The sequence below is a fragment of the Lygodium microphyllum genome, chromosome 14 (assembly GCF_053477565.2).
Source record: "Lygodium microphyllum isolate KBCC chromosome 14, Lygodium_microphyllum_v1.1.10, whole genome shotgun sequence".
In the NCBI taxonomy this organism is placed as follows: domain Eukaryota; kingdom Viridiplantae; phylum Streptophyta; class Polypodiopsida; order Schizaeales; family Lygodiaceae; genus Lygodium; species Lygodium microphyllum.
The window spans coordinates 3,820,940-3,835,327 of NC_141148.1; the positions used below are offsets into that span (position 1 = coordinate 3,820,940).

At 45.9% G+C, this 14,388-nt stretch overlaps 1 protein-coding gene across 2 annotated transcripts in view; it reads left to right on the forward strand.

The window, feature by feature from the left end:
- Positions 1–14,388, forward strand: part of LOC148025268 (uncharacterized) — a 104,465-nt gene that overhangs the window by 57,370 nt on the left and 32,707 nt on the right. For both annotated transcript variants that reach the window (XM_087692270.1, XM_087692271.1), the window contains one exon: positions 10,904–11,033. In XM_087692270.1, the coding sequence (XP_087548396.1) occupies positions 10,904–11,033 (130 nt within the window). The remainder of the gene's footprint in view (positions 1–10,903; positions 11,034–14,388) is intronic.

The window sequence follows — 14,388 nt, forward strand, 5'->3', positions numbered from 1 at the left end:
TATTTTAACTCTCTTTTGTACTTACTTTTGAGTAAAGTCTCTAAATTTATGTCTAAAGTCTAGGCATTAAGTATAGACTTTAAACTATATGTAATTTTTTTTCATCGGACATAGCATTGGACGTAAGTCCAAGATTTATTAGTCCAATTAGTACCGTAGTAGTATCGGAGGGTACTAATCGTACGCTATTAGACATGTCACATGTCAACCTTGTCTTTGGTGGTGCCTAGACACTAATACATGATACAAATAAAGTCTATTTGGGGATACAATGCACTTAATGACTTTAGTATCTCAATACAGAGTAGTATTTACAATGATGGCACAATATGCTTTTGTATTGATTATAAAGGTCTCAATAAGGTGATCGTCAAGAACTAATATCTGTTACCTTGGATAGATGACCTTATAGATTGGCTTTGTGATTCGTGATATTTCACCAAGATTGATCTTATAAATCTAACTATCATCAAATATGTATAGCTTTGAAGGATGTCCAAAGATTGCATTTCAAATGCATTATGGACACTCAATTTTTGGTATTGTCTTTTGAATTAACTAATGCTCCTGCAACTGTCTAGCATGGATGATAATTGATTTGCTTCGTCTATATGTCGGAAAGTGGATGGTTGTTTGTTTGAACAACATACTTATTTATAAGAAGTCATTCGAGGAGCATGTGAATCACGTGTGTATCGTTTTACGTCTCTTAAGACGAGAGCAACTGTTCGATTGATGTTTCATATTGATCCTAAAAAGTTTCAAGTAGTGCTGGATTGGTTCATTCCAACCACCATCAGATATATATATATATATATATATATATATATATATATATATATATATATATATATATATATATATATATATATATATATATATTGATTTTACTAGATTCTTTTAGTAGTTCATGAAGGACTATACTCATATTGTTGAGCCTAACAGTATCTAAAGCAAGAAAAAAACTTGTTAGTCCACTAGGTGTTTGGACTAGTGAGTGCGATAATGTTTTCAAATATTGAAATGGTTGGTTACTGCTATGTGGTGTTGCAGATTATTGATTTGAATAAACTATTTGAGATTCATATGGACACAAGTGATTATGCTATAGGTATTGTTCTTTATTAGGATGATAGACGTGTCTCATTTGAGAGCCATAAGCTTATGTATGTCCAAACATGTTTACACCACTCAAGAGAAGGAATTGTTGGTGGTGGTCATCCATGTGCTTAAAATTTGGTGTCATTATCTGTATGATACCTAGTTCATTATTTGGATTGACCATCATTTGCTGAAATACCTTTGTGATCAGCTTGATCCCCGTGACCATAAGGCGAGATGGGCAAAGCTTGTGCAAGAATTTGACTTTGAGATTTATTTAATTTGTTATCATAAAGGTGCAACCAATGCGATTGCTAATGCTCTTAGTTGGATCCTTGAAATTAATGCCTTGTTCTTCTTCAAAATTTCGATTGATTTCTATCTTCTCTCAAAGCGCATTGCCAAAATGATATTTAATTTCGTAAGATTTGGCAATTAGACCAAGAGGGACCTAGTAGTCTAGGAAGCTTTGATGGTCTAGATGCTCGAAAGTTGGCTACTAAGAAAAAGATGATGGAAAAATATTCTATCTGTAATGGATTACTTTTTAAACAAGGCAAAGTGTGCATGCTTGATGATAAGGATATTTGTACGAGTATTATGATGCATCGAGTGTAGGACACCTTGGCATACACCAAACTTTGGCTTTGGTTGCATAGTACTTTTATTGGCCACACATGAAGACTTTGACTGGTCTTACGTGTACTTGGTCTTACGTGTACTTGGGTGGCCAATAAATCCAAGATACATGCCTTCCTAGAGGCTCCATGAGAGTATGAACTCTTTACATGTTTTCCAAAGACACAGTCATCACAAAAGTCAAGCTTTGAGTTTTTCACATCAACTCTTCCAAGTGAAGAAAGTGCATCCAAACCCTTTTGGCTTATGTGTCCAAGACGCTTATGCCATAGCTCCATGTGTGACTGTACTTCTGTAACTGCAACAAACTTTCTAGGAAGTGCCTTGCAATGAAGATAATACAAAGTTCCCTTTTTACCACCTCTAGTGACCAGCATAGATCCTTTTTGTATTTTCCACATTCCACCACCAAAGGTAGTATAGTAACCCCTGCTATCTAATTGCCCAACAGAAAGCAAGCTCTTCTTAATGCCAGGTACATACCTAACATCATGAAGAATCAATTCCTGGCCATTTTCAAGAGCCAGGTGTATGGTGCCCACTCCTTCAATGTCACATGCATGATTATTCCCTAGGTAAACTTTCCCAAGATTACCTGCTGCATAAGTAGAAAAACACTCCAGAGATGAAGTTACATGAAATGAGGCACCACTGTCAACAATCCACGATTGTGACAAACCATCATGAGCAGATAACAAGGCATCTATCACATCCCTTTTAGTGATATACATGTCTTCCACTGTCATAGCATGTGAATCTGAAGATGCAACCAGCAAATCAGCATCTTTATCGTCTTCTATCTCCTCAATGACAACACTAGATACCATATTTGCCTTTTCTGTTTCTTTAGGGTAGAGCTGCTATCCTTCTCATTCTTTTTGCCTTTTGCATTACCCTGCTTCTTGCGTTCTTGCTCCTTCTTATAGTATTTGCAATCGGGCTTTTTATGCCCTTTGCGTCCACACTGATAGCAAGTGACATCTTGCTGTTTTTCTTTGCTTTTGCTGCGATTTTTATGCTTATTTGCAGCATTTGACTTCTTTTCAGTCCGTCCTCTAACATTATAGGCTGATCCACTGTTTTCCCACTAGACTTGCGTCTAATCTCCTCATTGAGGATAGAACCACGTACACCATCAAATGTCAAGTTGGGGTTGTTGCTCAATGACACAACCAATGCTTCCCATGAATCTGGCAAAGTCATGAGTAAGAAGATAGCCTTTAGCTTAGGATCAAAAGCCGGCAAGCCTACATCCTGTAACTGACTCAAAATACCTGTAAATGCAGCCAAATGCTCTGAGGCGGGCTTAGACTCATCAAGCTTTAAGTTGACTAACTTTCGCATGAGATGGACTTGATTAACAGGAGTAGTATTCTTATACGTAGCCTTGAGTTTCTCCCAAACTGCATATGCACTGTTGAGTCCCTTGATATCAACCAAGATATCATCAGTAACTGCCATTTTGATGTAATTAATGGCCTTTTTATTCATTTTAGCCCAATCTTCATCTGACAAAGCAGCAGGTTTTTGCTCTGCCAAAGCATCTTCACAATCCTTCAGAAAAAGGATACCCTACATACGATCTTTCCAAAGATCAAAGCCATTGCCATCAAATTTGCGAATCTCAAAAAGATTCTTTGTGTCAGCAGTGGATGCACTTCCAGCCATTTTTCAGCAATAAATTTCTGCAATAGAATGCTGAATGCAATCAGCCAATAGCAAGGTTGCTGTATATAACAGCAAATATACAAACTTGCACTTCAAAGTGTGCCCAAGAAGCAGATATTTTGCTGTAATTGCAGTCCAAAGGGCTGATTACAGCATATACACAAAGCAAATCTGATACATATGCATACAAGACAGCTCCCACTTCAATAATACATCACCGTAATGCCCAAATTCAATAACCCGAGTGCTGTATGTGCCACTGTTTCACTGCACAATGAGCATTCAGCAATACATGTACCAAGAGAAGCTGCCTTTTCATAACATTTGATACATCCCAAGTCCAAATTTCTCCCACTTAGCAGTGAATCTGCTATAATTTCACTGTCAAAGCACAAATCGGCTCAAAATACATCACTAATGTGAAAAGCCCCAAATTTTCTGCAATAAGTCTGCCCCAATTGCATTAATACATGTACCCGAGAGCATAAAATGGGCAAATTCAGTAAATTTTCATAAAATTTTGCAAAAGCCCCAAATTTTCCCGGTCCAAGTGTGCACGAATGTCAACCAATCTGACTTAGCTGAGCAAAATTTCACCAATACAGCAAAAGGCCCAAATTTTATGGGTCCAATGTTGAGAAATTTTACTCAAACGAGCAAAATTTCACCAAATTTGGCGAAATCCCCAATTTATACGCGCACAATGTCTGCAATTTTGACGCAGATGTCTGTATTATGAATGAATAGCACTAAATCTGGAAAAGCCCCAAATTTTCTGGCTCAAATCTGCACAACTGTGAGAATTGTGCTGGCGCGCACGAACCGGGGCCTGTTTTAATGTGACAAGTCACAAAAATTGCAAAAAATGACTGTCGTGACCTGTCGACTGATCACGCTGATCAGAAACGAAGTGCCGCCTGTCCATGCTGACCACGTCAGCTGTCACCTGACTGTCGCTGAGAAGATTTGGCTGTCGCCTGTCCACGCTGACCTGTTTCTGACCTGGCGACTGTCTGTCCAGCTGTCGCCTGAGTAAAATGTGACTTGAACACTGTCACCTGATTGTCCTGAACAGAAACGTGACCTGGAAAGCTGACGACTTGACTTGTGCTGACCTGGAATGGCTGCGCCTGACCTGTCTGGTTACAGACTGAGCAAAAACGACCCTGCAGCACTGTCTCCTGTTTTGCGCGTGCTCTCACCTGACCAGCAGAGATGACGACTTGCTGATTTCTCACGAGCGAAGCGCTGGCGATGTCTCGCACAGGCTCCGGGAAGCGCGCACACCTTAGCCGAAGCTCTGATACCAGTTTGAAGGAAAGCGAAAATGCCTAAGTGGTGTGCGCAGTGAGAATGGAGTGTGTTCAGCAGTAGAGAGTGCAGAGAGAGTAGAGACTTGAGTTGGGTGTGTACCAGTGTGGTACACACAAAGAATGAAAGAATGTATTTATGTTTTAGGGTATGGTACATTTACACCCGCAAGAGTGCGGTCACATGTACAAGTAAAATATATACACGGGAAGTGTAGCGAAGGGCCTTTACACCCAACATAAATACTTTTCCTTGAGAAAGCCTTACAACTCTCCAAATCAGGGAATTTCTCTAGAGGAGGCCTCTTGTTGGTGTGGCTCTTCAATACTTGCAATAAAGTTGGATTGGGGATCTCCTTTTGATATCCTTGTCACTCTAACTGTAGGGTTTTAATTTCTTGTGCTTCTCCTCCATAGCCTTGTGAAAAATAAACTCTTGTCTCATCATGTGGTTTTGAAATCCAATCTTTTACGTCATCCATTCCTTTAGATTCACTTTCTTTTGGGATGGCCTCCTTGGCTTTTTTCATTTCCATGTGTATTCCTGCCTTGTTATAAGATAAGACTTGCATGCTTCAGTTTGAGATAGAGCAGCAACCATATGATGCAGATTTTGGTTTTTCAAATCAGGTACACAATGTTTAGATCATGGGGGGGCGGGGGTACTTGTTCTCTTTCATTTATGGGATCTTGATGACTCTTACCTTGTTACAAGATAAGACTTGTAGCCTTCAGTTTGAGATAGAGCAGCAACCATATGATGCAGATTTTGGTTTTTCAAATCAGGTACACGATGGTTAGATCATAGCCATTTCTCCAATAGAAAGTGTTTCCTCAAAGAATCTTGTCCAACCCAAGTATTTACAGCAATTGCAATGGCAGTTCTTTTTTCCCGTAAACTGTGGCTGATTATATTACTCAAAAAAACTGATTACAATGGAGTACTGATGCTCAACAAACCAAGCTGGAGCTGATCAAAGTCATAGATACATCATATATACAAGCCTCTCAAGGCGGTCTGGGGGGGATAGGGGCAAGAAGCCATGGAGGGGGGCGGGGGGTGTATCGCCATCTGGGATTGCCTGCCTGCATCACGAAGAACAGGTCTTGGCCGCCCAAGTGCGCATGAAATGACATCGGAGCCCCTGACAAGCCCTGGACTCACCTTGCACCTAATCCCATCGGCCTCGAAAGGAGTGGATGATGGAGGTGCAGAGCTTTGCTAAGGTCGCCTGTACTGAAAGTCTCTCTTTGTCGAAAGCCACCTGACACCGCGCCTTCCAGATATGCCAACCAGTAAGACTCCCTATGATTTCCCATATCTTAGAGCGGTCTGCTGTGGGCTCTAGTACCTGGCAAATGGGTAGAGCCTCTAAATCCACCACTGTGCAAGACCTTGCCTCGATAATGAATATCATATCCTGCATCCCGGCCTCATAGAGAAGGTGACGGCCCTGGCTGAGCGCCTGCCAGCAGAAAGCTCCCCAAGAGATACATCCAAGGTTGGGTGCTATGCGGCGAAGGATGCGGCATACTCCTCTCCACACGAGCTGTGCCGCCTCACACGACCAAAGGCAGTGCTTTGGGGTTTCCATAGATTGCTGTGTGCAGCACTTACAAACTCTCTCCATCTGTATTTGGGCAAGCCAGCTTCCCACCGCCAAGCCTCCATGTGCCACCAGCCATAAAAAATACGATACCCTCCTCGGCCTCCAGCTGTCTCATAGGCTGCGCCAAAAGGTCCGTCAGAACGGTTCCGTGATGCTGTGCTCTGCCCAGTGCGTGCTGCGTAACGGTGCCCAATCCATATTCTCCTGCATCAATAGTACTCTAGGAACCTCGGTGGCTTCTTGGCGACCACAGTGGTCGGCCAAAGCCACTCTCCCGGATCCCACTCCAGCTCATCAAGTGGCCTTCCTTCCCAGATCCAGAGGCGCCACTCCCTGAGCTCCTGCCAAAAGACCAAAGGGTCCATCCGCCATATCTTCCCCTGAAGGCCAACCATCCGGATCCTCTTCCATGAAAGGATAGCTATCCCCTCGTCTTGCTGCCCTCTATTAAGAGCCAGACGTCCCCTCTCTTGCATTGTGAAAAAGGTCCCAGGTGGAGCACCACCCACTCTTCCTGCCACCTGTAGGGGGATGCCTGCTGGTGAAAACCTAGCAGCCCATACCTCTCCGGGCTCTATCGGCTCTCGTATCGGGGGAGCAAGCCACTCCTGAGGTATTGCTGCGTCTATCTCTCTTCTCCTCAGCTCCACTCCTCGTTGGCAGCCTGATACTTGCTGCAGCACCTCCTTGTCCGCCGCCATCCTGTACACCTCCCGCCATGTCCTGATGGTACGAGCCGGGCCAGCCTCCCAACCAGCCCACTGGATGTGGGTGTGCTCGCCAATCTGTGCCCCTTCCCAGTGTGTGACTTGGGGGTTTCAAATCATCGGCTGACGGTCTATCTTCTCCTGGTAGCCTGGGGGGCCGTGGATTAGGGCCTTATGGAGGCCCTGCCACACGCGGAGGAAGCTGCGTAGGAAGGGTGATTTGGGGGGGGGGGGTGATCTGGGCTGATGTGAAGATCCATCTCAGGGACGGCCTCCACTCATTGCCAAGCCTCGGTCTATAGTCTTGAAGACCCTCCTGCAATAGGACCTTCCTGGTCTGCTCTCTCAGTGTGAGGCCGCGGACAACTAGCTTGCCCAAGACGGCCATACTCTGATACTCTGGGTCTATGATCCCAAGCCCTCCCTCTGACCCATGTCGTATGATGGTCGCCCATGCCACCTTGGCCTTGGAATCCTTGAAGCCATCTAACCCGGACCAAAGAAAATTCGGCACTAGGCGGCGAAGCTGCATTACATAGGAGGAGGAGAAGCACCAACACGAGGCGATGTACCAGGCCGTCGCTAGGAGAACTGATAAGGTTTGCCGAAAGACTCCCCGGCATGTGTCCTGAAGTGAAAATCTCTTGAAAGGCCATCAGTAGAGGGGGTCCTTCACCACTTCCCAGACGGTAGTGAAGAAAGCCTTAGAGAGGCCATCCTCTCTCGGGCATTTCTTCCCGTCTTGTGTATGGAAAGCCTCCTCTAGTTCCTTCTCTATGAAGGGGGCTAGGAGGAAGCGTCCCATCTCCCCTGCGACGAGGGACATGATGTTATCCCAGTCCAGCCATCTACATCGCTCTCCTCTAGCTGAGGCTCTCCTGCTGGAAGAGGCGACTATAGTAGTCGGTGGCAATCTCCATCACCTCGCCTGGGCTAGAACGGGTCCTCCCATACTGATCTTGGAGGCTGCGTATCTGCTCTCTTGAGGTGTGAGGCTGGTGCACTTGGAAAAACTCCTTGCACATCGTGTCTCCCTTCCGCGCCCAGAAAGTTGTTGAGGCGTGGAAAGAGAACTCGAGCGCCTGTCCTTTAGGCCAGCAATGGCTGTTCGCGCACACACCTCCTGTGCGTGGAGAGTGGGATCCCTTGGTGCCTCTTGTAATAATCTCTGCGTGGCTGCAAGGTCCTGCCGGAGTGCTCTCTCCTCCTCCCAGCTCTACTGCTTGGCCTGTATGGCTGTATCTTGGTAGATTCTGCTCGACTTAGCTAGGACGTCTGCAACCTCCTCTGTGATCTGGCCCCTCCTGCCCCACTCTCTGGTCCAAATCTGCTCTATCTGCCTCGTCATCTCCTCCCTCCTATAGATCGAGTTAGGGATTTGACAAGATCGTGTATTTAGGGCAGATGTTGGGGCATCTAGTGTCTAGAGAACCGTGCAATGATCAGACAACATGGTGCCCGCTAACTTCCCAATTTGGCCTCCTTGAGAGCCTCCCCACTCTCCCACATAAAACTTGTCCAACCTCTCAAGCAGGACTCCACCTAGCCGCTTGTATCCCTAAGAGAAGTCCAACGACCTCTCTCTTCTTTGGAAGGTAGGGTCTCTCCAGGCATCGCGTGCTCCTACTGCTAGTAGAAAGACCTCCCATGCCTCCTGCTCCTCCCCGGCCATGCCCTAGTAGTTTCTCCCTCTGCCTTGCTGGTCCTCCAAAGCCTCTAGGTTGTTAAAGTCTCCTCCAACAATCGAGGAGTCCACCTTTGGGAGTCCTTCCGCGATCTCCACCCAGAACCTGTTGCATGCCCTAACCTCCGTAGGGGCATAGATATTAAGGACTCCAAGGCACGAGTCCCCAATATCCAATCTGATCCATAGCACCCTACCTGCCACTCTTGTCCTGTGGTTTCGTACACAAGCAGTAAGACTCGGACCAATAGAGGTGCATACGCCTCCACTCTTGCCGTGGGGACCTATGGCGTGCTCCTTGTAAGTGTGCGAGCTGCCTGGGAGTACCTTTCCTACCGGCTTGACGTGGGTGGGGGTGAGCTTATGCTCTTGTAGAAATAAGATGTCGATCCGTTCGGCAAGGGTAGGTTGCAACTCCTGCTGAACAATCAATTTCCTGGAACCACGTGCCCCACTGCAGTGGAGGCTATTCACATTCCAAGATGCAAGGTGTAAGCTCATGGGGAAACCTATGACTGACCGAATAGGCATCTATTCGGTGTGGAGGATGCTGATGAAGAGAAGCTATGAGGCATGCAAGTACGCTTTGCCGCCGGTCTGGACGGCGAACTCCAATCCCCCATGGTGACCCTCGGCCAGACCATAGGGGTGATAGAAGTTCGAGGTGGTACTATCAATGCATCTATCAGCCATGCTGAGAGTTGAGACTCTGTGCACTGGTAGAAACGGGCCGCTTGTGCCAAGGGCCACTCGATCACATCCCTTGAAGCTCTCCACTTTGGAGGGGCTCGAAAGATAATGCTCAGGTAAGGGACCTCGGCACCACCCCACCAGTTAATATCCATCATGCAACCATGCCATTGCTATGCAAACAATGCTAGTCGTTCTTCTTCCATCCACTGGAAGGTGTGGTCTGCCACCTGACTGTTCAGTTCTTCCTCTATCTGTGTCGTCGTCCACTCCCCTGAGTGAGAGGACTGAAGAAAAAAGGCATAGTTTGGTCCATTCGGTGGTGCTAGTAGATGGACCTTGCCCCTCCTTGACTTACGAACCATGAAGATCCCTACGTCTAGAGGTAGTGGGAACTCTTCGCGCTTCGCAACTCTCAAGTAGGACCATGGGCCAATGCGGAAGAACTCGTGTGGCAACAGGTGTGCCTGTTTCGGGAAAGTGTGACGGGCGGCAGGGGTGGATTAGCTGGTGGTTGTATGGGAGGGGGAGGACTGCTGGTGCAAAGAGGATGTAGGCGTGTGTGGCTTATCACCTCCTGTGGGTGGAGGGGGGGTGGGTCTAGGGGGGATCGCCTGAACCAGGTGCAGATCAGGGGGGGTGCTCGGTAGGGGTGGTGGTGGGGGGGAGGATGATCGAGGGATGGACGGAGGTACATGGCGGGTGGGGGGGGGGGGCTGGTGGACCTGGAAATGGGGGGCTGTGGGCCAGGGTCAGTGGGGGGGGCATGGGATGTGGAGGGAGGTGGGTGTGGGGACTTAGGAGAGGTAGTCTGTGGCGCGGGTGGTGGATTGGGGGGGCTACAGTCCTGCTGGGTGGGGCGGGCAATGGGGGCTGTGGAGTGATCTACCGAGGGGGCATTGCACGCCCACCTGCTCCCGGGTGGTGGATGGGGGGGGAGGCGGGGACAGCAGGGTGGGTGGGGGTCGGGGGGGCTAGCAAGGGGGCGGGGGTGACGGAATGGCAGGGAGGGCGGAGTAGGCGAAAACGGCAGTTGAAGCCGTTGGTTTTGTGGGGGGGGGGGGGCGGTGAACTGTCGGGGCGGAGGGGAAAGGGGGGATCGGTGGGGCGCAGGCTATCGCAAGATGTTGAGACCCGGGCCGGGGGGGGGGGGGGGGCAGCTACGTCAGCACGACGAATCTTGCGGGCGCGATTAGACGTGGCGGGGGGGGGGGGCGCTTGCGAGTGGCCTTCATGGTCAGGTAATCAGTCTTACTGTATTGAGAGTTGGCAACATGTCTATTTGACTATGAACATTAGTCAAGTCACCTTTACTTCAATTTGCAATGGGCTTGAAAGATTAGTGTTAGATGAAAGGTGAGTGTAATGTTACTTTTGGCTTGCATATGTCTTTTATGGTTTTTTGAAAGCTTTGATGCCTATTGTGCTATGATCTAAACTAATGGACAAGCAGTGAAGGCTTATCCTTTTTCTCTTTTGAACTGTGAAATGCAGATACTTTGCATCGATTTTGTAAAAAGGAGCATGATTGGGGATGGAAGAAATTTATGGAGCTCTCTAAAGTGTTGGATGGCTTCATTGTGGCTGACACGTTGGTTATCAAGGCCCAAGTGCAAGTGATCAGGTTGAGTATGCTTTTTTCTACTTTCAGGACAAGTTTAGGTACTAGGTTTGATTTGGATAACTTTTCTGCTCAAAGGAAAAAATTCATTCATTTAAAGTACCCTATAAAAGAGGTTTCTATAAATTTTGATTCTAAGAATCAAGCTTGCTGTCCCATCATTCCATACAGCATCTGTGTTTGCAGTGTATACCGAGTGAAAACTGCTAAGACTACTTTCATTAAAGAAAATATGCTTTCTAAAGTGAGCTTTACTGGGTTATTAGAACTCCCACTCTCATGGAGAGTAGGGTCTTATTGTTTTCTCTCTGTTGTTAGGACTCCCGTTCTTATGGAGGATGTTGTTTTATTATTTTGTGTGGAGCTGTATTTTTGACCCTGTAATGGGTAATTTATTAACTAGGAAAAAGGAGGACTTATAGAGGTTGCTTGACCTTGTAAGAGCCTTTTACACATTAAGAAGGGTGGGTGTCCCTCATCATGAAGCCCAATGACTCAGAGCTGCAAAGGAACTAAAGAAAGAGCCAAAATCCAAGGGTTAGGGTGCTCCTTGATTAAAATGCCAAATGGCATATGATGATACTTGCCAAAGTACCACACCTGGCAAGTGATGAATGTGTCCCTCACTCCACTATTGGCCTGGAAAATGCCAAAGTCTCTAGCACTGCAGGATGTCAAAGAGCAACCTGAACTGTGAAGGATGCTGAGCAGCACAGGGCGGTCCAAAGACCCAGCTGTGTGGATAGTCTCATCAGCTTCCCTTCTCCAGATGGCTGAACTATAGGACCAAACATGACTCATGTCTAGGCTTCTAGTAAATGTATGACTGGTGGATTCTTGGCATGTATACAAGATCAGCATGCTCTATCCGACATTCTTTGTTGGTGAAGTGCATCCCCAATCAGCAAACTTCATGCTATAGTTCCTTTGCTTTGAATGGGGGCTGATTCATGTAAATGCCATGCCTTATTGGCCTTTTTCTTCACCCAATATATGGTCCATGTATCTGTGTTTGTGCCTTTTTCCTCCTCAATATTTGGTATATCATTAAAGAGTTAAGCGCGGGCAAGACAGTCTGACCAACACTTTGAGTCTCTCTCTCTCTCTCACACACACACACGCACCCACACCCCCACACACCCACACACCCACACACAACCTTGCACATAAAATAGATGCATTGGCTGCTCAATATGTTTAAGCTTTAAGGCATTGAAAGTGCACAGAGAGTCGTTATGATAGTACAGGCTCAACATTACACACAAAATGGTTGCATGGGTGTGAATAAGCTCAAGCATGAATGCAGTCAAGTGTATATGCAGAGAGCCTGAGAGAGTCATTGTGATAGCATAGGGCATGCCATTAAATTCTAAGATGAACATGCATGATATGTGCAAAACCAACAGGCAGTACAAGCTGTTAAATCATGAGTTCAACACAACTGAGTTTTGAATAAACAATGAGAGAATTTTTCTAGGTGTCTGTCTAAGAAATGAACACGCATGATATGAGAAGGCTGAGTTCCGAACAAACAATCGGAGAATGGCTATTGGTTTTTGTTTAACATCAGCTCTTGAAGGCAGATTGTTTTTGGAAAGTTATTACATGCGTTATGTTGGGTTGAGAGCATGGGACCTGTTTTGTTTAATTTTGCTCCGTGCATATTCATGTTAAGTTTGAAGGTCCTTTGATCCCTCTTCCTAAGTGTTTCAAGGTTTACCTTTTTCTTGTACTGTTGTGTATGCTCTCAAATTTGGTCTCATGCATGAACACATGTATATGTAGGATGTACACATCTATGTATACATATGCAGCGAGTTTACAGAAAGACTGGACTTCTGTACACGCCATATGATGTTGCTCTCGTAGAATCCTCTGGTGGTACCTGTAGAGCAGTCTTGCTTATCAGTCTCAGCTGATTCCTACTGTGGCCTTACAGTTGCAACTTTCTATCTCACCATGTTACATTTTCTCTGTTCTCAATGCAAGATAAAATGAGAGAGATCTTAAAGAAACTAACACTTGTCTGAAATCAAGCTGAGCTGGTGGAATTTCTGGTTTTGAGGCAGCTTTCAAAAGTGTGTTGTCAGTAAAATTGTGATCTTAAAAAACTTATATTGTGCAGTGGTTGCATCATTCATCAAATTTTTGGAGGAATCAAAGCAAGCTACATTTTGCTTTGGGGGTTTTCCACTTCTGCTATGCTTGCCGTGACAGGAATTCCAGATTTAGTATGCTTGCATGAAATGTTGGCGTTGCCATTGTAGTTGGGCCTCTAGGAATTTGCATTTGGCTCGCGGAAAAAATGCTTAATCTCTCTTCCCCAACTCTTTACTCCAACGCCCAGGACTGAGGTTTTTCTCTCTTTTGTCGTTGGTATTGGCCTTATTAAGCTAAAAAAGGCCCTATTTTGTCATTGGTATTGGCGCTATTAAACTAAAAAAGGAGCATTTCATATTAAACCTTATCGAAGTCATTTAAACAGTCCCAAAGGTCTTTAATGCTGCAAAGAATCTCCGTGTCCCATAAGCAAACTCCCACAATTTGGTTGGTTCCTCATCTATAAATAGATGGTGTGCTCAATCACTTAGCATCCCGCTCCTTCTAGTTGTCAAGTCTTCATTAGCATGTGGCTGTCCAGGTCTTCCCCGCCGCTGTCACTCTTTTCAGCCTCTGGCACCCTCTTTCCAGCTGCTGTTCATTCTACAAGAGGTGGACCAGCTGCTGCAATTGCTGCCCTACTACCAGGCAACGTCCAGCCCAGCCCTACTGCCTTGGTGGCTGCATCCAGCTCATCCATGATCTGTTCAGGCTTGTGTTTTGTTGTTTTGCAGGCTGTCTTAATTTACCTCTTCCAACTATCACCCGGTTCATCCCTGCTGCCTGTGATCAGCTGCCATCATTTTCAAGCAGTACACTGCTGTGTTTATCTTCTCCTGCCCCAAAGGCTGCTGTATTTTGGTTTCCAGCCTGCTGCTGTGTTAGTTATTGCATCATCTCTGGTTCAACTAGTGGTTACAACACTCAAGATCCATCTCCAATGGATGTCACACTCTGACTTCTCTCTTGGCCCAGCTATGTGAGAGCCCTCGGGTGTGGGACAGCTTTGCCTTTGCGCATTCTGTGCTCACATTCATTCATTTACTTCAGAGTTACCTTTCTTCTCTGTTTGTGTTTTTGTTTGAGTTATTGTGTTTTAGTTATGTTTATACATTGTGTGTTTTCTTAGTGTAAACCCTAGCATATCTTCTTAGGCCCACCCATAGTTGCCTTCGTACGTTGTATGGACAGATTCGTACGGTACCATACGGTACGTATCCGTACGACTTTATGGGCCTATTTGGGCCACGTCGCCTGC